At 33.9% G+C, this 23,927-nt stretch overlaps 3 protein-coding genes across 5 annotated transcripts; 1 reads left to right on the forward strand and 2 right to left on the reverse strand.

Annotated features, from left to right (window-relative positions):
- Nucleotides 1-4,263: 4,263 nt before the first annotated feature.
- Nucleotides 4,264-12,279, reverse strand: LOC11424075 (uncharacterized). Of its 3 annotated transcripts, none has more exons than XM_024785247.2 (21): nucleotides 12,104-12,279; nucleotides 11,135-11,946; nucleotides 10,780-10,851; nucleotides 10,257-10,400; nucleotides 10,053-10,171; nucleotides 9,691-9,855; nucleotides 9,435-9,540; nucleotides 9,048-9,153; nucleotides 8,838-8,948; nucleotides 8,255-8,418; nucleotides 8,011-8,128; nucleotides 7,305-7,529; nucleotides 6,873-7,081; nucleotides 6,434-6,601; nucleotides 6,220-6,325; nucleotides 5,986-6,123; nucleotides 5,701-5,859; nucleotides 5,402-5,605; nucleotides 5,115-5,309; nucleotides 4,917-4,988; nucleotides 4,264-4,783 (listed from the first exon to the last, which is right to left on the reverse strand). In XM_024785247.2, the coding sequence occupies exons 1-21, from the start codon at nucleotides 12,149-12,151 to the stop codon at nucleotides 4,625-4,627; spliced, it is 3,600 nt and encodes a 1,199-aa protein (XP_024641015.1). In that variant the 5' UTR covers nucleotides 12,152-12,279; the 3' UTR covers nucleotides 4,264-4,624. The 3 variants fall into 3 exon arrangements, with proteins under 3 accessions (XP_024641015.1, XP_024641016.1, XP_024641014.1); XM_024785248.2 differs by having other exon boundaries at nucleotides 10,257-10,397; nucleotides 11,135-11,949; XM_024785246.2 differs by having other exon boundaries at nucleotides 11,135-11,949.
- Nucleotides 12,280-17,445: 5,166 nt separating this feature from the next.
- LOC11429351 (phenylalanine ammonia-lyase class 3) lies at nucleotides 17,446-20,395 on the forward strand. Its single transcript, XM_003618028.4, has 2 exons — nucleotides 17,446-17,941; nucleotides 18,514-20,395. Exons 1-2 carry the CDS (start codon nucleotides 17,559-17,561, stop codon nucleotides 20,255-20,257), a joined length of 2,127 nt encoding a protein of 708 aa, XP_003618076.1. The 5' UTR covers nucleotides 17,446-17,558; the 3' UTR covers nucleotides 20,258-20,395.
- A 536-nt stretch (nucleotides 20,396-20,931) lies between these two features.
- On the reverse strand, nucleotides 20,932-23,554 carry LOC11429352 (transmembrane 9 superfamily member 12). The gene is made up of 2 exons (XM_003618029.4): nucleotides 23,395-23,554; nucleotides 20,932-23,219 (listed from the first exon to the last, which is right to left on the reverse strand). Exon 2 carries the CDS (start codon nucleotides 23,179-23,181, stop codon nucleotides 21,184-21,186), a length of 1,998 nt encoding a protein of 665 aa, XP_003618077.2. The 5' UTR covers nucleotides 23,182-23,219; nucleotides 23,395-23,554; the 3' UTR covers nucleotides 20,932-21,183.
- Nucleotides 23,555-23,927: the final 373 nt, after the last annotated feature.

Genomic DNA, 23,927 nt, shown 5'->3' on the forward strand with positions numbered 1-23,927 from the left:
TATTTATAAATTATTTATATTCACTCCGTTACAAAGTATATATTGCAGCCAATCACTTCACATATATCAAAACACAACTTTGACCATTAATACATTTAAAACTAAAATGTATTTTTGGTCCCTTAACTGTTTATTTGGTATCGCTTTAGTCTCATAATTAATTTTTTATTCATTTAATTCTTTTAAATTCATATTCGTTGCACATTTTATTCCTTTCCGTCAAAGGGTTAACCTCAAATGTTTTAGGTGAACTAACATTATAGGTGGTTCACCGTAAATCTCATTCATTTTTTAATCTTAACTGTTTAATATATTTGTTACGTAAAAAAATAAACCATTTGATCTCTGAGGTCAATTGTAAGGAACAATACAATATAACCATCTAATGTTATTTTCCCTATCTTGATCTTCTTCCATCCTCCTCTTCTTCATCTCCAACACCACCTTCATCGACTTTCAAAAAAAAATCATCTCTCTCTCTCTCTCTCTCTCTCTCTCTCTCTCTCTCTCTCTCTCTCTCTCTCTCTCTCTCTCTCTCTCTCTCTCTCTCTCTCTCTCTCTCTCTCTCTCTCTCTCTCTCTCTCTCTCTCTCTCTCTCTCTCTCTCTCTCTCTCTCTCTCTCTCTCTCTCTCTCTCTCTCTCTCTCTCTCTCTCTCTCTCTCTCTCTCTCTCTCTCTCTCTCTCTCTCCTCTCTCTCTCTCTCTCTCTCTCTCTCTCTCTCTCTCTCTCTCTCTCTCTCTCTCTCTCTCTCTCTCTCCCCTCCAATACACAACTATATGGTGTAATTTTATTTTATTTTTGTAAGAAATCAAAATGAAACGTATTAACCGGAATGACCTTCAATCTTGCTTAAGGAGAGCTAGCCTAGAACTCAAAATATGATACAACCAATATTACAATAAAAGAACGAAAACAACAAAAGAAACACAAGCTATGTAACATGAATACAATAACGAAGTGGATTTATTTACCATTGATGAAAATCAAAAGATAAATAATTGCCCTTCACTTTCATCCACCATAAAAGAGAAGAGTTTGACTTTATCGAATAATTGTTGAATAGACATCTCCTTTTGTTGGACATGATTATTTCTCTCCTTCCATAACACTCAAACAAGAGAAGAGTTTGACTTTATCGAATAATTATGGAATAGACATCTCCTTTTGTTGAACACAACTTTCTCTCCTTCCATAACACTCAAACACCAACACATTAGCTAACCAAATCAGATGTAGAAAATACCGACTCTTCCTTGGATCGCTTCCTAAATGAACAAAATGTGGAAATTGATCAACTATATGAATCATGTCGGCTGAGCAAATGTCCGACCATTGGCGAATAAGAGTATGAAATTATATTATATATAAAATATGTTGCGCCTAAAATCATAACTATGTAGTATGTTTTAGCGGTAAAGTTAAGCGAGCCTGTATCTTGATGTTTTCACTTTGAATCCCTCCGATAAGTTTTTTAATTTCTTAAGCGTTTTGTTAAAAAAAAATTATCTAAAAAACCTTCAATGGGGTTCGATTCAAGCTCGAATCCCTCCAATCAGCTTTTTAATTTCTTATGCATTTTGTTTATTTTTTTTTATCTAAAAGACCTTTAAGAGGGTTCAAACCGAAGCAAATTTAAGGACTAAAAGTATTCCTAACCACCAAGGCAACAACCCTCTAATATATCAACTTGATTGTAGTTATTATATATTTGATATTATATCTCTCACCAACATTTTCTTTGAATAAAACATAATTCTTTTTTTCAATTAAAGGTGTATGTGTAGTATAATAAAAATTATATAATATTTATGTTTTTTTTGAGAGAATAATATTTATGTTAAAATATCCTTAAAACATTGGTTTGAATTATGTTTTATAGACAAAAAATAAATAAAAAATGTCACTCAAGATAACTAATAAAAAAATATAAATTTACACATTAAAATAATTGGTCCATTCAAAAATTATTTCCACCTCCGCCACTGAGGTGGCATATCACTTTGGATTCATATCCTAATAAGGATGATTGGAGGAACATCCTTGAAACACGAGATTGACCAATACATTTGAACAAGAATGGATGATTAAGTTCCTAACATCTTATCCCAATCTATCTCCAGCGCAGAGAGAAAACCTCTAAATTCAACTATTGTGGTATTTGTCTCACTCACATCATTTGTGAAACAAAAAACCTATCGTCCATGTTCATCTTGAAAAACTCCTTCATAGTAGGGCTTACAAATTCAAGAGTAAGGAGGGATAGCTCAAAAAAGGTAGTGGTGAATGAGATAAAGATAATCTTTAAAACAAAGATAGTCTTTCAATTACATTTCTCTCTAAAAATTCAAACAAAGCCTAAATCTCGACTCTTGGTGAAATTGCAAGCTATCTAGAAGTATACTTCCAAACTAATGTCATATGTGTGTATACCACCTATGTGATAATAATATCACCTCTAGAGGTAGGGGTGGTGTAGAAAAGGTGTTCCCGAAATTGAAATTCTCATAACAAATACCCAACTAAAACAAACAAAAAAACAAAAATAACTAGGGTTCGTTATTTCACAATTCACAATAATAAAGCACGCACGTAACAAACAAACTAGGGTTCCAAATGTATAACTCAACCAAAACAAGAAAGCTCTCACAGATTATTCATTCATTGATTTGAAAACGCACAAAAGAAAAAAACTCGGTTCTAAATTACTCAATCCTCCGAAGATAAGAGCTTGGAAAGATGGCAGCGATTCAGGGTGAACCGGAGAAGCGTGTCCGATACAGGATAAGCTGCCCTGAAAAGGAATACAATGGTCCTCTACCCCCAGGGTTGCTAAAATATGGTCCTCCTGAGCCACAAGAATCGTTTGAAGGCCTCAGCGACGAAGAAATCTGTTTGAAGTTAGGAATGAAGAAGTCTGATCTTGAAAAGAAACGCACTGATGGTCCTATGTCCCCATGGTTGGTAGAAGTGCTCAAATTAACATTTGTTCCTCCTCAACCAGAAGAATCGTATGAAGACACCAATGATGATGAAGAATCGCCAACAAAGTAGTAATATGAATAGTTACATTCTAATTAACTGATGTAAAGATGCTTTATTAATGAAAAATACACAATCAATGTAAACTTTTGATGGTATATCTAGCAGGTAACTTAGTTGTGAGCTTTTATAGATATGTGATTCTATCAAGTCTTACGACATATAGTAGCAAGGGAGTTTGTTGGAAAGGACTGCATAGTGAAACTATGATATTTTAAGTAGAATGTGATGAAATTCAAACGAATATATGTTGCTAGTTTGATCTCTTCCATGCATCTTATCACCCTATTACTTTCTAATTTATATTTCTATATGCAGGAATCACTTGCTTTCTCAATTTTAAATTTCTTGTGTCTAATGTCTATGACTCTATGATTAAAATTTTATCACAGACACATACAATTCATGTTGTCGATAAATATTGTGAGTAAAACCCTATCGGTCGTAAACCTTAATTGTTTTTTTTAGTTCATCCTCAATACAGTTAGACAAGGAAAGTGAGACTTTAATAGAGAATTAAACCAAGACAAAAACATTTTTTTTTACCGTCACCTAACACATACTTAAACCTCATAGCTGTGTGTGAGTTTCAACTGATGTTTGTTACTTCGTCTATATAAAAAAATTACCAATTATTGGGTAACTTTTTTCGGTACGACTCAATATCAGTGGATAGAGTTTTTGTATGGGAATATCTTGTAAATAAAATTGATTCAATGTTAGATCTAGGAGAGGCGTTAGGTCTTTACCATGCTATACAATGGGTTCACGACTTACAATTAGCAAAGGTGGACTTTGAGGTGGATTCCAAAAGAGTTGCCGATTATTTTAAGCGTGGTAGTGGTGACTTAACTGAGTTTGGAACCATTATGAAGTGTAGCATCCATTATTGTAATTTACATTTAGAGAACTCTCATGTTGAGTTCATTAGGATGCAAGTCAATGTGGTTGCAAATGCATTAGCTGAGAAAGCCACATCTTTAGTTGGGAAAGTCAATTTGATTGCTAATGAAACGCTATAAACTTAATTCTCTAAAAAAAAAAAAAAAATTATTCAATATTAAATCAAAATTCAAAAAAATAATTAAACCAAAATTCTAAATTTCTTGGTAATAGTTTCATTATATTCAAGTTGAACATTTTTATCTTTTACTGTGTTGCAATTTTTTCATCTACTCATAAAATAGCATTGCAAGGATTCAAGATCTGGTATTTACAGAAAAATTTATTCAATACACATTTTTAATAATAAATAAAAAAATACAATCAAGTCTATCAAAAATTCCTTTACAAAAGTGAGAGGGTATCACTCTTATGGAGATTGTTGGTGAGAGATTGGAATGTGACTCTTTGTCATACTCTTCGTGAAGGAAATTTGATGGGAGCTAAGAGTAATAGTAGAATCTCTTTCTTGTTGGCAGATGCCATGGGGGTAGCCTTTTGCGGCCCTAATTTTCCCTTTACAAGTGAGAACACTTTTTCACACAAAAAATAGTATTACATTTATATGCAAATAAAAAATGAAATTTTATTTTGTAAAAAATTAGGTAACAAGCAATGTAGAATGAATGAGTGTATATATACACTATATATAGAAGTAAGTAGATGGATCAGCTGCATTTGTTGTGTCTTTGCAAAGAATAGATCGAGCTTCAATCACTGAGCGAGGAGGCTCAATATCTTTCTCTTGCAATGCATTTCCTCTTAATCTTTGCATCTGAGAAGCAAATGTGTCATCCAATATCTACAAAGCGAAACATTCCATGAACAATGTCAGTTATTTTAATATTATAGAGCATAGTTAAAGTACAATATTGCATATTGTATTCAAGAACACTAGAAAAAGACAACACATGTTAATTCTAATGTTTACTCACCCCAAGAGCATAGCAAGATCCATTGTACCATATTCTATTTTCTTTCCTCCCTTCTAGAAATTTCAAAACAATCTATCATATTAAAGAAAAAAGTTAGATTCATTTACATGATAGCACATTAGAAAATTCCAAATACATAAGTAACATGTTACAGGTAACATTTTACTAGTACTAGTTGTATACTGTAGTTGGTCTCACCTGTCCCATTCTGTCCCACAATCCACGACATATTGCTATGAATATTTGGCTGGTAAAGACCTCATGAAGGTTGGAAATGAAGTCAGCGAGTTGTGAATTCAACAACTGCATTCTTTCACGAACTTCTGCTTCTCCATCTGCTTCTCTTGTTTCCTCAAGCATCTTTTTCAGCCGTGTGCTCTTATTACCTTGAATCTGAACAAGTTTTGGTACATAAATAAACACAATGTTTTCTATACAATGATATAGAGCTAACATAAATCAAGGAGTCTTAACGAATGTCTTACATTGTTGACAAGATTCCCTATTATTGCTTGCAAATAAGTTTTGTATCTGGTTCTCAGTAACACGGTGATTCCATTCATTTGCTCTCCAAACAACTTCTTATCTCCCATGACAGGTAGACAGGATGCCCATGAATTTAGGATGTCTTCCACTCTACAATGCAGGACATCAAGTATCCTCTTGATGGTGTTCAAGAATATTCCCAACTGGATGAAACAAATTGTTAATGTAAGAACATATATATTTCAATGTATAGCAATGTAAGTGAAAAGTTTAGTATAAGCATGCAGAGATAACTTACTTGGTTAGGAACCAACTGAACTGTAGCTGATTGTCTTCTTGCTAGCTTTTGAACTTGCAAGTGAAGTCTCTTTGGTATGCTATCTTTCAAAGGAGTTAAGATCTCACTGTATTGTTTTTCAAGCGATTTCACAATTGCCCTTTCAATATTTGCCACAGCCTTCCAGAAAGAAAAGGGAAAAATTCAATGTCAAAATATAAACTACGTATCACATGTATATGAAAGGACACAGACATTAAACTGAAAAAGGGATCTCAAATGCACATAGAATGTTTTAGGACTTACATTTTCCAAATACAAGGAGTATTGAGGCCATCTATTGATTACCACTTCATACTGGATCAAGTTGTCTTTAATGTTCTCATACATTTTCTCAGCAAATGGTGAAGTGGAATGGTTTGTGGTGACTCCAGCCCATGGAACCTGTGTCATTTGTTTGTAAGAAGGAGGGCCATTTCATTTATATATATTTAAGTGATTTGTTTGTACATAGAATAACTAAAATAACGACTCGGCTACCTTTTCTGCTTTACAAAGATCAAACAAAATAAGTTGCATATCCTGAATCCAAACCATGATGTAATTGTGAAACAAATTTCTGGAGTCTACACCTCCCTGCACAGAACTGAAACATGAAGAATATTGAATTTCAGAAATGATATCGTAATCTTGTGGAATCTAAAATTCGAGCTGTATTTAGTGGTGCAAGAGGATGTTTCATTGACAAACAAACCTTATATTCCATGACTCGAGATCGCGTTCAAAGTCTGCAGTTGCCACTAGAAGCTCATTCACATGTGGCTGTGGACTTGATGGTGGCCATGCAGAAAGGAAAGTTCTCAGCCTTTTACACAGCTCTGTGCTATAAATGGCTGCTGTGATGTTTGCCAGGTCAATTGAACTGAAAATTGAATAATTGATCTCAGAATGTAGTCAAAATTAATATGTATTAAGCAAAAAAGGGGGAGTTTGTGCAGTGATGCAACTAAAGATATGTTCAAAATAGAGAGAAACTAAAACTGTTAAACAAAGAGAAACTTGACAAATAAAAATTCTTGTGAAGCTTATACAAACTAACTGCATCCCCTAGTGTTGAGAAACTAAATTTGAATCACTGTTATGCTGTATTGTCTACGTGAAAAGAAGATCTTGTAGAATTGTAGCCAAAATACCTGGGAAAAATATGCTGACCATGGATTGTATTATGGTTGTTGATCTTTATGTCTGCCTGAATTTCATTTCTTATGGAAATACAAAGGTTTTTTATCTTCAGGTATGCCGTTGCGATGGTAATGCTGTCCATTTGGTAACTTTCAGAGGCACCCGACACAAATTCATCAGTCTCCATCATGTGTTTTCTACACCTTTTTCTTGCTGCAGTCTGTCAGTATTAACCATTTCATTTAGACACCAAAACAGAAAATCTCATTTTGTTATTGTTTAAGGAATGATCCAGAAAGACTTTTGGAGGGGTGGTATGAAGGGCAATTTTAATATTTTTCTAAACTTCATAAACCATTAGAAGGTATAATTTAATCTTTTCAAGGCTCAGTTACATTGAGCAAAGGCATCAGTTATCACTATAACGACTACATAAAAATTACCTGCAGATAGTTCTGTAGAATAGTTTGGGCATCTGAAGATAGAATATCATGAAGAATACTGTAGACCTGTAGAGCAGGATGTAAAGCTGGTGCTGCTGAATGAGATGCTAGACCAAAATGATCGGTTAGACCTGTTGGCGAGTTTTCATCAAGGGATTTGTAATTCTCAAAAACAGTCGCTAGTAGTCTTTCAATTTGTGTTTCACAATCCAAAAGTATACTTCTCTGTGAGAACAAACAAATAATTGTTAGCGACAACAGGAAAATACCAAAGTAACTCAAGGTAAAAATCTGAGCCAACAAATAATACAAACATTGATTATTTATAGAACATTTTCTCAAGTTTTCCATAACTGAATCGATAGAAACAAATGAAAAGAATGAATAATTTTATTGGATGAATGAGAAAGAATAGAAGAGATCTATCTCCTCCAACGGTTTCCCCTTATCAACAAAGGATTTCTCCTATCCACGAACTCTCCAATGTACAGAATGCACCTCCATTTGTTTTTATCAGATATAACTACTTAACTTCTTCAAGTGTTCTCCAACCAGTCCTTATATCCTAACTAATGAATACAAATATTAAGCTTGTGTACTTTAAAATCTAAGCTAATCTCATTGTCTCAACATGTTAAATTAAATAAAAGTGACGCATGAACATCATAAAATTATCTAAACCGAAGTATATGATTTTTGAAGTTACCTCTTGCCTAGTCAGACTTCTCTCACTTCTGGCCTTCATTAGGGGATCAAGCAACTCTTTCACAAGCTCCAGGCAGTCCTTTGTTGGAGTTGCTACATTCATGACCTGTAATAGATATCTACAAAGAGACCACAAGGTAAGTGAAGGTTCAAAATTAAAAAGCAGTTTCATGCAGCTGTGTGAAGAATGTTCATAAAACTTATTATTTTTGCCTTGTTAAGGAACCCAGATGACATTTAACTACCTCAATTTAGCATATGAATCGGAAACTCCATAGTAGTCAGCAAATGCATCCAACAACCATTTCCATGGCCCATTTAGCCGCAAGTTTCGGGAGTGAAAACACTGTGAACGCATCGCACCCTCCAACAATACATCATAAGCTTGAGTTTCCACAACAGGAGCACTCTGCAGAGTATACAAAAACAGGGAAAATGATAAGTCTATGCTCAAACTCAGAATGAAAAGCAAGAAACGATTACATTGGTGGTTATTGGCTGTAACCCAGGTAAAACTAATCATAAGAAAATAAATCTAACAAGTCATCTATCAGATCGAACTGGAATAACTTCATTTTATACCTACATTGATAACCTGATTTTAAGTAGTGGATATGTATCTTCCTCTCCATCAACCACATTTACCCTCAGAAAGAGGGTAAAGAAATCAAAGCCTAGTTCTTAAGGAACAGTTTTTATGATACATTCCATCTTATAATCCTTGATACCATGTAATTTTTTTTGCCTTCGTCCGGTTGTCAACTTGGAAAAATTTATTCGTCAAACCAAGATTTATTGAACTAATGTAAATTTTGAGATAAGTATAACCTTTATATGATTGTTGTCACCACTTGTCATTGTACTTCCAATTGAGAGCTGGATCTTGCCAACACATTCATTATCATCATGATTTATTTCCCACCACCGAATTCTGTCATTCTGCATATTCAATTCAAGATAATTATTACATAAATTTGGATGGTGTAAAGGGAAAGAAGAGGAAGTCTATGAACAAATATGGCAGCGGAGAGCACATACAGGATTATCATTAAGGTATGAAATTGGAATCCTGGCTTCACCATGGACTCCCTTCTTAGAATCTTGGACTTCTACAAGTAAAGCATCCCCTTGGCTCAATGGGAAACTGAAATCACATGCCAGTTATAAGATCTCCAAGATTATTAGCAACATTAAGTACATTTCTACAAGTAAGAAACAACAGAACTTAATGAGTAACATTTGCTTCTCAACTGTTAAGAAGGGTAACATCAGTTCCTCGTGTAACCTTTCTTCGACAATAGTCTAAAGACTCTATAGTCTATATCATGCTAAGGTGTAATTCTTAGATGTTTCTAACAGCAGGTCAGCTAGAAGCAGTTTTACTAGTAAAAGCATATACTGATAGAAGTAGAAGATAAAACTTACAAATCATGATAATCTCCACTTCCAGGGCGAAGAAAAATTGCAGAACATGACTCTGATTCATTTTCTTCTGTTGCACTCTTGAGTTGGATCAAACAATACAGTGGCTCTGCAAGAATGAAACAGATTTCTTTAACTCATTCATATATATGCAATTACAAGATTAACCCTTGTAAAAAAAAATTAAAAGCTCAATTTATCAGCTATGAATGGTAAAGCGAAAAAGAGTTGCAGAAACCTTCCTCAAACATGCACTAACCTTCTTCTGTCACTGAGAACGACGCTGACTTTATAGAATTTATACCACTTTTCACAATGGATGAAACGTGCCTGACGTACTCCATCCCAGCTTGCTTATACATTGATCCTCGGTTTGAAAATGTGCCCTTCAGTTTTCTTCTTTGTATAATACGAAGTTTCTTCACTGCAAGTTTCACATGGTAGCTCAAATTTAGTGATTATAAAGTAATGTGTCCAAACAATATCAAATACAACCATAATTACATTAGTAATTTTTCATAAACATATATGCGCACGTGTTTGCAACTAAAATAAAACAAACATGTGCTAATTTGTACAGAAATACACAAAAATTATAACATTTACAATTTATAAGGTTACCTTCCACTCTTATTTTCCCCACAACCTTCTTCGTCTTGAGAGGCACTGTTTGTTCTGAATTCCTTGTACTTCCTTCAGTTGGCTTTATACCTCGAGGTTGCAACAAGAACTCATGTAACCTATGAAATTAGAGAAATAAGAAAAATGATTGATGACAATAAATGAAGCCAAAGAAGTGTTTTTGCAAAGCCAAATGAAACCTACCCAAAGGCACTTCGAAGAGCCAGACACTCATCCTTTAGAAACTCCGGGGCCTCAGTACAGCCTCTTGCCCATGCTTGCAGGCATAAACGAATGCAGGCGTCATAAGTGATAAGGGTTTGCCAGGCATCTTGACTACTGCAACTGCTGAGATGAAATGCCATAAAAAAAAAGAGAGGATATCAATATGATAATATGAACTAAATATTATAAAAAAGTTACCAAGTGAACTCATATCTCAGACTCATGACACTTGAATTGAAAACCTGCATCATAAGGGTGGCAACTTATTTGTATAATTGTGTTCTATTCGAGTTTTATTTTAAAGTCACATAAATGATTGGTAGTGACATGCTGACAGTGAAAAACTTTTTACACCAAAAGTGCATGAAAATTAAACTATTTATTAGTTGACCTCATACTAAGTTATACGATCAAAATGCATGAAGTTAAAGTAAACAATAATAACAGCTATGTACTAATTGTTATATATAGTAGAAAGTTAAAAAATTTATGCTTGAAGCACCTGTTGTTGAGATATTGTAAGTGTGGAGGAGGAGCCTGCCTTTCCATGCCCTGGGTAGAAGTTGTTTCCTGACTGTAAATTTCAACATCAGAAGGCAACCGATAAGAAAATGAATTCCAAAAAGGAAAGTAACCTATGAAGCACATGCACTTCTTGCATTAGACGTGTCCTGTTGCAGACACGCATTAGTGTCTGACACAACACAGACAGATATGATTACATTGAATTATGTCATTTTCTCAAATTACTATCGGTGTTGATGTGTCACATGTTAGTGTCCGTTTATGTGTCCATGCTTCATAGAAAGTAACACAAAGCAACAAAAAAGGAATATATTATTACACTGCAGAAGTACCTTTCAGCAACAGTATTAGGCTTTTGTTCAATTGAACACTCACTTCTTCCTCCGCCATCATCACAATTCACAGAATCTCTAGATTGCCAAGATCTCCTATCCTGCTGAGTCATTTCATCGACTTCATTCGCCACCGATCCTTCTGAATAATGAACATCACCTTCTCCTCCTTCACCATCAATAAAGATTGGAGGAGCACTTGGAGTAGCCAAATCAACAGAATCATTCAAATTACTCGTATTTTGAAACCGAACCCCTCTTCCAGCAGTACCAATTTCACTTCCACATGGAGTCATTTTCTTCTGAACACATTTGTTAAAACCTAATTCTCCATCTGTAAATCTCCTAGCATTAACACTATTCGGAACTTGAATTATTAAAGTCTCATTTACCAAACCCTTCCTCAAAATTCCACTAGGTTTGAGGGTTTTATATTTTGTTCCATTACCAAATCCAAATAATTGTTCCTCATCGTAACACTGTGCAATTGGAGTATCCAAATTGTCAAGTATTCTTTGATCTTCTTCGTTTTCATCATCGGTTTCAGCAGCAGGACAGGATAATGAATCAACACTCTCATCATCATCATCATCATCATCATCATCACTGACACTATCATTATGATTGAATCCGAATGCGAGGTTAATACGAGGAAGCAAAGAAGAGTTGAATTTCAAAGGAGGTAAAGAAGGAGATTTAGGAGTGAGGTTATTATTGGAAGCGAAAAGTGGTGATCTGGGGAGTGGTGATTTTTTATCAGTTAGAGGAGAGCGTGTGGTGCATTCTTCAACTTGTACTTGTTGTTGTGATACCTGCTGTTTCATTAAAAAAAAATAATATATTAATCAAAAAAGGAAAGTTTGAGTTTATTTGTATAAACTGCCGATAGAATCACAATAGGTGGCTAAACTGTAATTGAGTAATAAAAGTTTAAAAAAAGAAAGAAGAAAGAAGGTTAAGTTAGGTTACCTTGTTGATCCATTGGAGTGCGGTTTCATCTAATCCTTCTGTGAACATTTTTTTGTTAGAGAGGAGAAGAACGATGTTTGAGATTTCTTTGAGTTCGAAGAAGTAGAAGAATCAATGGAAGCTGTGTGTGTGTGTGTGTTAGAGAGAGAGAAAAAGAGACAGGAGCCTAATACAAAGCTGTACTATTACAGAACAGCGATCCCGCTGCCAACGGCTACTTTCTTAACTTTCTTTTTTCTTTCTAGTTAAATTAAATATTCGTTTCTTTCTGAGTTAATTATGATTAAGGTTCTAACATTGGTTCCTAATTAAATTTTATTAAATATTTCATCTCTAACGATTTTTTCTGTTTGTAAGTTTGATCCTTGCCGTCAAACTGTGTTGACTAGGCTAACATAATGTTAACCCAGACATGTCACATGGACATTTCAAGTGACATGGCTGTCATGTGATAAATGACATCATATGTTTTGGTTATGCACTCAGTTTTAGTCCCTACTAAATCTGTTTAATTATGCTTGAACTTTTAAGATTTTGAACAATTTTTTGCACAAGTATTAAGAACATTACCAAAAGTTCTTATGCAAAAAATTATCTCAAAATTTTATTTCTTCGTCCAGATTTTTCTTACTTTTTTTCGAACTTTTGTCTTTTAAAAAAAATCATATTTAATTTATTTCATGTTAAAAAATTCTAAAACGAATCTTTTGTAATGTTCTAAACTTGTATAAAAAAATGATTGAAAAATTTAAGAGTTTTTAGAAGAGCGTCGCTGACGTGAACGAGGTGGTGAAAAATCCAAATTCTCTCCAACTACTTTTTTCACAACTTCATTCACGACGGCGACGCTCTTCTAACCTTCGCTTGAAAATTCGTCTAAGACATCAATTTCAACAACTTAATCATATGTCAACTTCAACACACAAAAACTCAACAATCTTCACCATTGAAAAATCCAGCAACAACCTTTTCGAGAGAGAAGCGGAACCAGTCGATTTTCAATGTTCGGATCGAGAAACAAAGAGTGGGAGCGAAGAAGATTGAAGAGAGCGAAGAAGATTGAAGAGAGCGAAGTAGTAACAAAGAGAAACAATAACACAAATCAGAGTTTTCTTATCCGGGAAATTCAGTGAATGACCGAAAATATTTGTATGGTGAAATATTTTATGAATCTGGAAGAATAAAAAGAAATGAAGGAGAGCGATAGGCTTTGACAAAAATTATGGGAAAATTTGTAACTATCCTTAAACTCTAAAATTTTTCAACGATTTTTTTTATACAAGTTTAGAACATTACAAAAGGTTCGTTTACTAAAATTTAAAATTTTTTAACATGAAATAAATTAAATATGAATTTTTCTAAGAGACAAAAGTTCAAAATAAAAGTAACAAAAATCTGGACGAAGAAATAAAATTTTGAGATAATTTTTTGCATAAGAACTTTTCTTAATGTTCTTAACACTTGTACAAAAAATTGTTCAAAATCTTAAAAGTTTAAGCATAATTAAACAAATTTAGATTTAGTAGGGACTAAACCTAAGTGTATAATTTTTTATATGGACTAAAAACACGTCTATTAAAATTAAGTAAGGACTAAACTTAAAAGGTCCCAATTTTATAGGGATCAAAAACATATGATATCATTTACCACATGGCAGCCATGTCACTTGAAATATCCATGTGACATGTCTGGGTCAACATTCTGTTAGCCTAGTCAGCACAGTTTGACGGCAAAGACCAAACTTACAAACGGAAAAAAACGTTGGGGATAAAATATTTAATAAAATTTAAGTAGAGACCAATATTAGAAGCTTGCTTATTTGTAGGAAGCTTAAACATAATTAACTCTTTCTTTTTTCAAACCTTTATCTAATGCTATCAATATTAGATTAAAAAAACCATAATGTTATTCCCTTTTATATCTTTATTTATTTATGTGTTTTGTATTTTGATATATCACTAAATACAAGACATTATTTGCTAAATAATGGGAACTCAATCAAATTGGTAGTGGTATCAAATTAAAATTTATGATTAAATCTGTTTTTGGTCCCAATAAATATACCAATTTTTTGTTTTAATGCTTATAAAATTTTCAATCACTATTTTTGCTCCCTATTTTTAAGTTAATTTTTGTATATTTTTTTAATGAAATTATGCATAAATATGTAAAATATTGTAAAAGAATTTCTCAAAAAAAATTATAATTTTTTAACAAAGCACAAATTAAATATGAATTTTTAACCTTCAAAAATATAAAAATTCTAATTTTTTTTTTGGTAGAGATTCTTATAATATTATGAATTTTTCTGCAAAATTTTATTCAAAAATTTAAATTTTACTTATGAGTTTACTTTAAAGGAGGGACCAAAAGTGAAGATGAAAAAATTTCAAGGGACTAAAACTTGAAGAAATTTTTAAGAGGTACTAAAACAAAAAGTTGACATATTTATAGGGACCAAAAACATATTTAACCCTAAAATTTATTAATAATTGATATTATTTTTTTTCAAATTTTATAAAAAATGAATAAATGTAGTCTTGTAATTTATTTGATTTTTAAAGATAGTGGCACATTCTCCCTCAATAAAAAAAAAAAAAAAAGATAGTGGCATATTCATCTTCAACGTGATTTTTTATATTTCAATTTTATAAAAAAATTGAAATAAATTTTCAATTTGTATAAAAATCAAAATGATGAGTAATTTATTAATAATGAACAATTTATATTATTTTCTTAAATTTTAAAATAATCATTTAAAAATCAAAAAAATGGTTTCTCAAAAATGTCTTGTATATCTGGATAAAGAATTTGATGTAGCGTTTGCGGTTAAAATGAGGTTGGTTTATATGTGACCAATGTGTATGTAAATATGTTTCTGTTAAATGAATTTTTGTTAATTTGATATATATGTGAGGATACATTTGTTTATTAAAAAAAAATGGTGATTGGTTATCTCTTACTTTCTATATAATGAAATATAAGCAAAACAAGTAGTTCTTTTGAATAAGCAAAATAAGTAGTTGAAAAGTTGATGCATGTGGAGTGTGGACTAAATTTTTAGTTTTATACATTGATCTTTAACCTATCATTTTTTTTTTTTACTTTCGTATCGGTTTCTGACCCACAAATGGTGAACGACTAATCCAACTCATGTGCAGAGGCATGCGTATTGGCCAAACGTTGTTCCCTCCGAGAATTGAACCCATATATATAAATTAAGGGATGAGTTGTTGAGGAAAAAATGTTACTCAATGCAACAAGGAGGTTTCCCAGTTTATAATTTGTCAACGTGATGAAACCGTGCTATACTCACTACTCACCGACCAAACAAGACCACCACTTACCCTTCACTTATTAGTCGTACCATACAAACGTTACAAAATGTATCAAAACAAATATAAGGACAAACTCTACAAACATGGCAACCATTAATCCACAAAGTGACACACAAAATGTTAGCTCAAACTTGATTATTGATTCAGATCTTTTGATTTGAACTGGGGTTGAGCTGCTAAGTCACTCAAAGGTAGCCATTTTGATGAAGGAAACAAGAAGTAAGTGATTGATATAATGTAATTTTTATGGATTTGAATCCTTTCATACTCTACATTTCATCAATAAAAAAATACGAATAAATTTTAATAGTAAAATCATCAACATAACTACCATAATCAAATCTTTGATTATTAATAGACATTTTAAAGTATCTCCACGACTTATATTATTTAGATATGATGCGACAAATCTTCAAGTCAGCAGGGATATGTACATTTAATTATTTATTTTTAATAGGTTAAACTTAAACTACCACTCATTTGAGTGACTTCAAAATTGAATTAAATTTTTGAAGGAGGATTTGGTGGATATGAATCTATGTTATTTAGAGAGATTAATCTACCTTTACATGTGGAACCTTGGTTTATTTATCGAAAAAACGGGGCTTGGTTTTGGCTTAGATTGCTACTATCTTGATATCGACCTTGAATTAGATGCACTCAACATTGCTTTTTTGAAGTTACTTACATACACAAATGTATTTTTTGTTGGATATATAAATCCGGGCAAAACAATTTTTTGTTGCCGACTAAATAAGCACATTTAGTACGGAAAGCAACGCGCTATATAACTCAATTGTAGTGTTAAATGAGCAAGGACTACTGCAATGCCACTTGAATGCAGTAAAATACAACGGTTTACAATAAATATTATGACGTAACTTGATCTATTTAATTGATCATATTTAATGGGTTAATATTTGTTGTTGTTGAATAAGCAAATTTAGTTGAGTGTTTTTTAAGACACACAAGGGAGAAAGAAGCTCCACATATTAGCATACATGAAGGACAATTTTGCAGCTCACTTCCTAGCCAAAAAAAGCTACAGTTTGTGCTGGATTATCATCCTCTTAGCCTTGATCGTTCTATTGCTTTGAACCTTCCTTGATGCTTTCTTCCTTGAATTGTTATTCGGTCAAAATGAAGAAAAAAAAGGAGGTTGTCATTGCCACCTACTTCCAACAACCCCTTTGAGAATGATTTCAAAATGAGGAGTGTTATTTGAACAACCATTTGGTTGACAACTTTTAAAACAACTATAATTTATAAAGAAAAAATAGGTATTTGCACGAAAACCAAAACAATAAAGAGATAAAGTAAAAAGTAATGTGAGTATGAGTGAGAAAATTGTCACAAAAGTTGTTGCAAAATAGATGTTCAAATATCATTTCTCTTTCAAAATTGCACTAAAATAGAATAAAATAATTAAGGTGATTAGTTGTTTAGGAAAAACTATCACTCAGTGCAAGTACAAGGAGGTTTCCTAGTTTATAACTAGTCAACATGATGACAAAAATAAGTCCTTAACCCACAGACTGTAGCCACTCTGATCTTATATATAAATAATTAAATAATCGATGTATGTAATCTATATTATAAATATATTATCTGATTTACATTAATCTTTTTTATACACAGTGGCAAGCCCTTCAAGAACTCGGATGACCCACGACCCACCCAAAAAAAATAATTAAATTACCTCTTATCCATTTAGTCACTCAAAATGCATAATTATTTTAAATTTTTAAGGTATGTAGTTTACCATTTTGGATAGTCAATTTTGTGCTTAATGCATAGATAAATACAACTTTTTGATGGTGAATTTTATGCTTAATAGCCCACTTAATTTTTTCCCCCTACCCCGGCACTAACCATTATGAGACCAAAAGGAGTAGTACTATGTAGGTGCAATCGTGCTCCTGCTCATTGCAAGGAGGTTTCCTAATTTATAATTGGTCAATGTAAAGTAAAGTCCATGGGCCAAAAATTGTACTTGTAGTTGTACTCTGCACGTGAAATTATGCTCCTACTCACCAACCAAACAAAACAACCACTTCCCTCTACTTAAACCTTAAAAGCCTTCTGTTCCTCGTATACAAAGTACAAACTCTCCAAACATGGCAACCATTAATCCACAAAATGTTAGCTCAAACTTGATCATTGACTCAGACCCTTTGAACTGGAATTCAGCTGCTAATTCACTCAAGGGTAGCCACCTTGATGAAGTAAAACGTATGTTAGCAGAGTACAAGAAGCCAGTCATATGTCTTGGTGGGGTGGGGACACTAACTATATCTCAGGTGGCTGCTGTTTCTAACAGTAGCTCACATGTTAAGGTTGAACTCTCAGAGTCTGCAAGGGCCGGTGTTGAAGCTAGCTGCGACTGGATCTCCGAAAACATTGTCAAAGGTACTCCAATTTATGGTGTTACCACTGGCTTTGGTGCTGCCTCACATAGAAGAACTGAACAAGGCTTTGCTCTTCAGAAAGAGATGGTTAGGTGAGGTTCAACTCTGAATAATATTTAGCCAGTATAGGCCATTTTTATATATACAACTTAATTGAGCACTTATGGCATAAGCGCATATAAGCTATTTCTATAACAAAAGATAAATAAAGTTAAATTGCTTTTATATAAGTTAATTTCATAAGCTATCCTAAATAGTGTATGGAAATAAGATGAAAATAGCTTCTAGATATGTCATAATTTATCTCAAACAGCCTCATAAGTACTTATGTTTGTAAATGAATACAAACACGTCTATCCAAACAGGCCCATAATGCTTTGACATTAGTTTTTCGCTCATGTAAATTTCTCAAGTAGTTCTTTACTAACCTTTATGGCTATTCATAGAGAAATTAAATTATGAAAGTTTATGATAAAAAATGAGATATACAGGGTAATTACTTGCACAAAAAGTTACTATTTATGAACAAATATTATAACTGTTTTTGCAAAAAATTATGTAAAGTGGTTCATTGTTATGCAGTTGAAGCTTTTATTGTTGTGCAACTTAAAATTCATAATACTAATAACTATTCTTTTGGTTAAATTACTTTTTCCTGCATAAGGTTTCTAAACTGCGCAATATTTGGGCGTGAAAGTGAGTTGTCTCATACACTGCCTTCGTCGGCAACAAGAGCAGCTATGCTTGTGAGGGTTAATACCCTTCTACAAGGCTATTCAGGCATTAGATTTGAAATCTTAGAAGCTATCACCAAGCTCCTCAACCATAATGTCACACCAATCTTGCCATTGCGCGGCACAGTTACCGCTTCCGGTGATCTAATTCCTCTGTCCTACATCGCTGCATTGCTAACCGGTAGGCGAAATTCCAGAGCTGTTGGACCCTCGAAAGAGTCCCTTAATGCCAAGGAAGCTTTCCATTTAGCAGGTCTGAGTTCTGGGTTCTTCGAGTTGAAGCCGAAGGAAGGTCTTGCTCTTGTAAACGGTACAGCTGTTGGATCTGGTGTGGCTTCTATGGTACTTTTTGAGGCAAACATATTAGCTTTGTTTTCAGTAGTTCTATCAGCAGTTTTCACTGAAGTCATGCAAGGAAAGCCGGAATTTACACATCATCTTATACACAAGCTGAAGTTCCATCCAGGTCAAATCGAGGCAGCTGCTATTATGGAACACATTTTAGATGGAAGCTCATATATCAAAAACGCGAAACAGCAGCAGCCAGATCCATTGCAGAAGCCTAGAAAAGATCGTTATGCTCTTGTAACTTCTCCTCAGTGGCTCGGTCCACAGATTGAAGTTATCCGGTTTTCGACCAAATCGATTGAAAGGGAGATAAATTCAGTGAACGACAATCCTCTGATTGATGTGGCAACGGATAAGGCTCTAAATGGTGGTAATTTCCAAGGCACCCCAATTGGAGTTTCAATGGATAATGTACGTTTAGCTGTTACTTCAATTGGAAAACTCGTCTTTGCGCAATTTACTGAGTTAGTCAATGACTTGTATAACAATGGGCTGCCGTCAAATCTTTCTGCTGGTAGAAACCCAAGTCTGGATTATGGTTTTAAGGCCTCTGAAGTTGCCATGGCTGCTTATTGTTCTGAACTTCAATATTTAGCAAATCCTGTGACAAGTCATGTGCAAAGTGCTGAGCAGCACAACCAAGATGTGAACTCTTTGGGGTTGATTTCTGCTATGAAAACAGTGGAAGCCATTGAGATATTGAAGCTCATGTCTTCCACATATTTGGTTGCACTCTGCCAAGCTATTGACTTGAGGCATTTGGAGGAAATTTTCAAGAACTCTGTCAAGAAAACTGTAAGCAGAGTTTTTAAGAAGACATTAATCATAGATGACAGAGAAGAAATCGATCCATTTAGACATTGTGAGGAAAATTTGCTCAAAGTGGTTGATAGAGAATATGTATTCTCCTACATAGATGATCCCTTTAATGTTACGTACCCGTTGATGCCAAAACTAAAGCAAGTACTTTATGAGCATGCGCACATCAGTGCCATAAATAATAAGGATGCGAAATCTTCAACATTTGAGAAAATTGGAGCTTTTGAGGATGAATTGAAGTCTCTTTTGCCAAAGGAAGTTGAAAGTGCAAGGGTTGCATTTGAGAAGGGAAATTCTGAAATTCCAAACAGAATTAAGGAATGTAGGTCATACCCACTATACAAGTTTGTGAGGGAAGAACTAAAGATAGGGTTGCTGACAGGAGAAAAGGATGTCACACCAGATGAGGAATTTGAAAAAGTATTTACAGCAATGTGTCAAGCAAAGATTGTTGATCCAATTCTGGAATGCCTTGGTGATTGGAAAGGAGTTCCCATCCCAATATGATCTGCAAATGTTTAACCATAATCAGCAGGCATATGTTTTTTCTTGTGTTACCCATGTTTGGCTTCTATATGAATAACTTGTTGAGAGAAACTTGTGTATATTTCTCTTGATGTAATAATAGTCACAAATTTTACACAATTATTTGCTATTAGATAAATATAATCATGTGTGGAAAAGATGGCTTTCCTTCGGTAATGATATTATTAATGACGTATTTAAGTCCTCACACGATTCTTCTTATCTTACCAATATGAATGATAAAAATTAAAGCCTCACAAACAATATTAAGAATTGTCATTTTTTAAGTATTATCCATTGAACTCGTTTTCTGATCTTATAACATGAGAATGAACATGACAAGATCTATTTCTGTCCAATTCCAATTTGTTTGAGTGAATTTTGAAAAAAAATATTATTCGACATGTTACCGAGCCAAAAATAAGAATTAAGGTAACAAAATACAGATAACTAAAAAGTCGGTCTCTCCATCCTTGAAGAGGAACAAAATTAAACAGACAGAAGAACATAAATCCTGAAGAAATATAGAAGAAACATCGTAATTTGGTTATCAGAATTTAATTCAATAAGGGATGAAACAGTCTGAGCAATTACAACTTCCTCAAGTAACTTCACTAAACTAAAGCACATGAAACAGAATGGTATAAAAATGCTAGTTAAAGCGAACTAAAGCACATGAAACAAAATGGTATAAAAACGATAGTTAAAGCGGAACAAAGTGCAGATTACATTGCAATATAAAATCATATAACTATTTAACACAATAGGAGCATCTGTTTTCCATACTCAACATGCCACAAAGCAATCGAGTTACAAAAAGAATCAAGCAGAAGTTATAACAATTGAGCAAAATTCTCCTTCCAGTATGCCTTTTGTTTAGTTGATGAGAGATAGCAAAAAGATCAACCTTAATCTATCTTTACTGATGAGAACAAATAATGCACAAAGTAGAACGAGACAAGGAAACCAATGGTTCCAGTTGAAAGCATGATTGCAATTGCCATGAGCAGCGAATAGCCGATATAAAGTATAGCAGAGACAGGTCCACTCAAACTCTGCAAGTCAAAAACCAAGTAGTTAATGGAGTACAAAAAGACATAAAGAGCAACAGAGCCTGATGCATAGAATGCCTTCCACCACCACCGCCAATCTTCGACACAGAGATGCATATATGTGAGGACCACCGACACTTCAGCACAGACAATAGTCAACAGTAAAAGAACAACCAGCAGAAAACCAAAAACATAATAGAACCTCCCAAGCCAGATACTAGAAAGGATAAAGAAAAGCTCGATAAAAAGGGTTCCAAATGGAAGAGTTCCGGCACCAAGAACAAGAAGCCATGATGGATATTTGCGTGCAGGAATTTCTCTTGGAATCTGGTTAGTTCGCACAGGAAATTCAATTTGCTCAGCTTTTGTCCCCAAAAATCCTCCAATGAGAGTGAGTGGCACTGAAATGCAGAACCAGAGGAAAAACAATTTGAAATACAAGGAAATGGGAAGTGCACCCGTACTGTTGCTGCCCCAAAGAACAAAATTCAGTGCTGTTAGAATCGTAAAAGCAATTCCAGGGAAAAAGCAAGCAGCAAACCAGGAAATCGATCTCCACCCTTCTGAAGTTCCCTTAATTGTCCTCCAGAGACGTACACTTACATATCCGGAAGCAATCCCCAGGAAAAGATACAAAATTATCATACCTGTTAACAGCATTCCTCGGGATGCTGGTGACATGAAACCCAAGGCTGCGAACACAATTGTAACACCAGCCATGCCAAGAATCTGAACCCCGTCTCCAACCATCACACAAAGGAGTTTTGAGCAACCTGGTTCCCTAAATACATCACCCACAACAAGCTTCCATCCAGAAAGCTCCTCATTCATCTGAGCTTGTGTCTCTTTGTCCAATTCCTCATACCTTGCCAAGTCCCTTCTCACTGTTCTTAAGAAAATGACAAAAACAATACCAGCTAGAAAAAAGATCACCATCAGTGAATTTAGAATCGAGAACCAATGCACCCGGGAACCCTCCATCTTCAAATAAGCATCCCAACGAGACGGCCATCTTATATCACTTTTCACAAATTCAACTTCATATGTAAATGATATCCTCTCTTGCTCTCTTATTGGTTGATACTTATCCAACTCATTGGGACAGTTTATTGAAGAAATATTATCATACATATGTAACTTCGTCATAACTTCGGGATCCCGTTTAACACTACAAGGAACAACATGAAACCCAACAATTTCAAATCCAGATTCCTTCTTCTTATCAGTTTCAGCAATAACACCCATACCCTCTTCCCCAGTACCAATAATCTCAACATCATTTCCTTCATACTCATGAACCAAAACCGTAAACTTAAGATGATTAATAACATAATCCGCACTCCCATCAGTTGGCGTATACCCAATAGGAAACCCCGTCCACTGAATCTTAACCCCATTTTGATTCGCAAACCTCATAACCGGCAAATTATCAAGAATCATATTCACCTGATACAAATCGCGGGTTCTCTGTTTAAACAGCTTAACCTCATGCTCATTCAACGGGGCCGTAGTACATAAATAACTCGACTGATTAACATTCATTTTAAATAGATACGGCGAGTTATCAATCTGATCACCCATAAGAAGCTCACCAAGATTCTCGGCACTTTTCTTAATGCCGCCGAGAGGCTGACAATAAGGAAGACTATAGTAACCAAAGGGTAATTCAGTTTCAATAGAAGTCAATGAATTAACTTTGGCATATATTGGATCTCCATTTGCATACGTATGCATGTAACTTCCAGGAAGATAAAAACCATTGCTTTTGCTAATTTGAACAAACCCAATAACCAAAAAACAAATCCAATAGATCAAAGATTTTCTCATTCTCATTGTTGCTAATTCCATTTGCATTTGATTAATTAACACTAATGATGCATTCAACGCCAAATCTACAATAAAACAATATATATTTGTTTTAGCATGAGATTTAAAACTATATAATATGAAAATTAACAAATCAGATCATAAAAATTAAGAACTGAATCAGATCATAATAGAAAACAATTACATGAAAATGATAATAACGAAAGAAAGAAGAAGAAATTGCAGAGAGTGAGATCTAACCATTGATTTTTGGAGAAAGAGATCTGAATTGTGAATTCAACGTAGAAATGAATATGATTGGGAATCGGAATTGCGATTTTTAAGGAAAAATAGAAAGATGATGAATTGAAGAAAGAAAAAAAACGAGAATGTGGGTCAATGTAAGGACTAACTAACTAGAAAATGTGTGGGCCCATTAGTACAAAAATGGGCCTCAATGACTATGTTTTCCTGGCCCACCAAATTTCCCGTTTTGTCCCTCCTATTATCGTTCAAGAGATACGTATCAAAGTGATTTGAGAGTTATCTTTTGTTCGCTATGTTTCTGGAGTTATCTCTCTCGAAGAAACATTTTATACGCTAGACTAGAATAGTTGAATTTGATTTCGTTTCTACTTTTACACTCAACCTCATTCCTTTCTAATAATTGCGATTTTAGGGTGATTTTGGGTTATTCAACACTCTTCCACCAAATAGATTCAATCTTCACTCTTTTAAGATCAAATGGAAGATAAAGCCTAAAACTTTCCCTTTATACTATGTTTGTCCTTTTT

The sequence above is a fragment of the Medicago truncatula genome, chromosome 5 (genome assembly GCF_003473485.1).
Source record: "Medicago truncatula cultivar Jemalong A17 chromosome 5, MtrunA17r5.0-ANR, whole genome shotgun sequence".
Taxonomy (NCBI): domain Eukaryota; kingdom Viridiplantae; phylum Streptophyta; class Magnoliopsida; order Fabales; family Fabaceae; genus Medicago; species Medicago truncatula.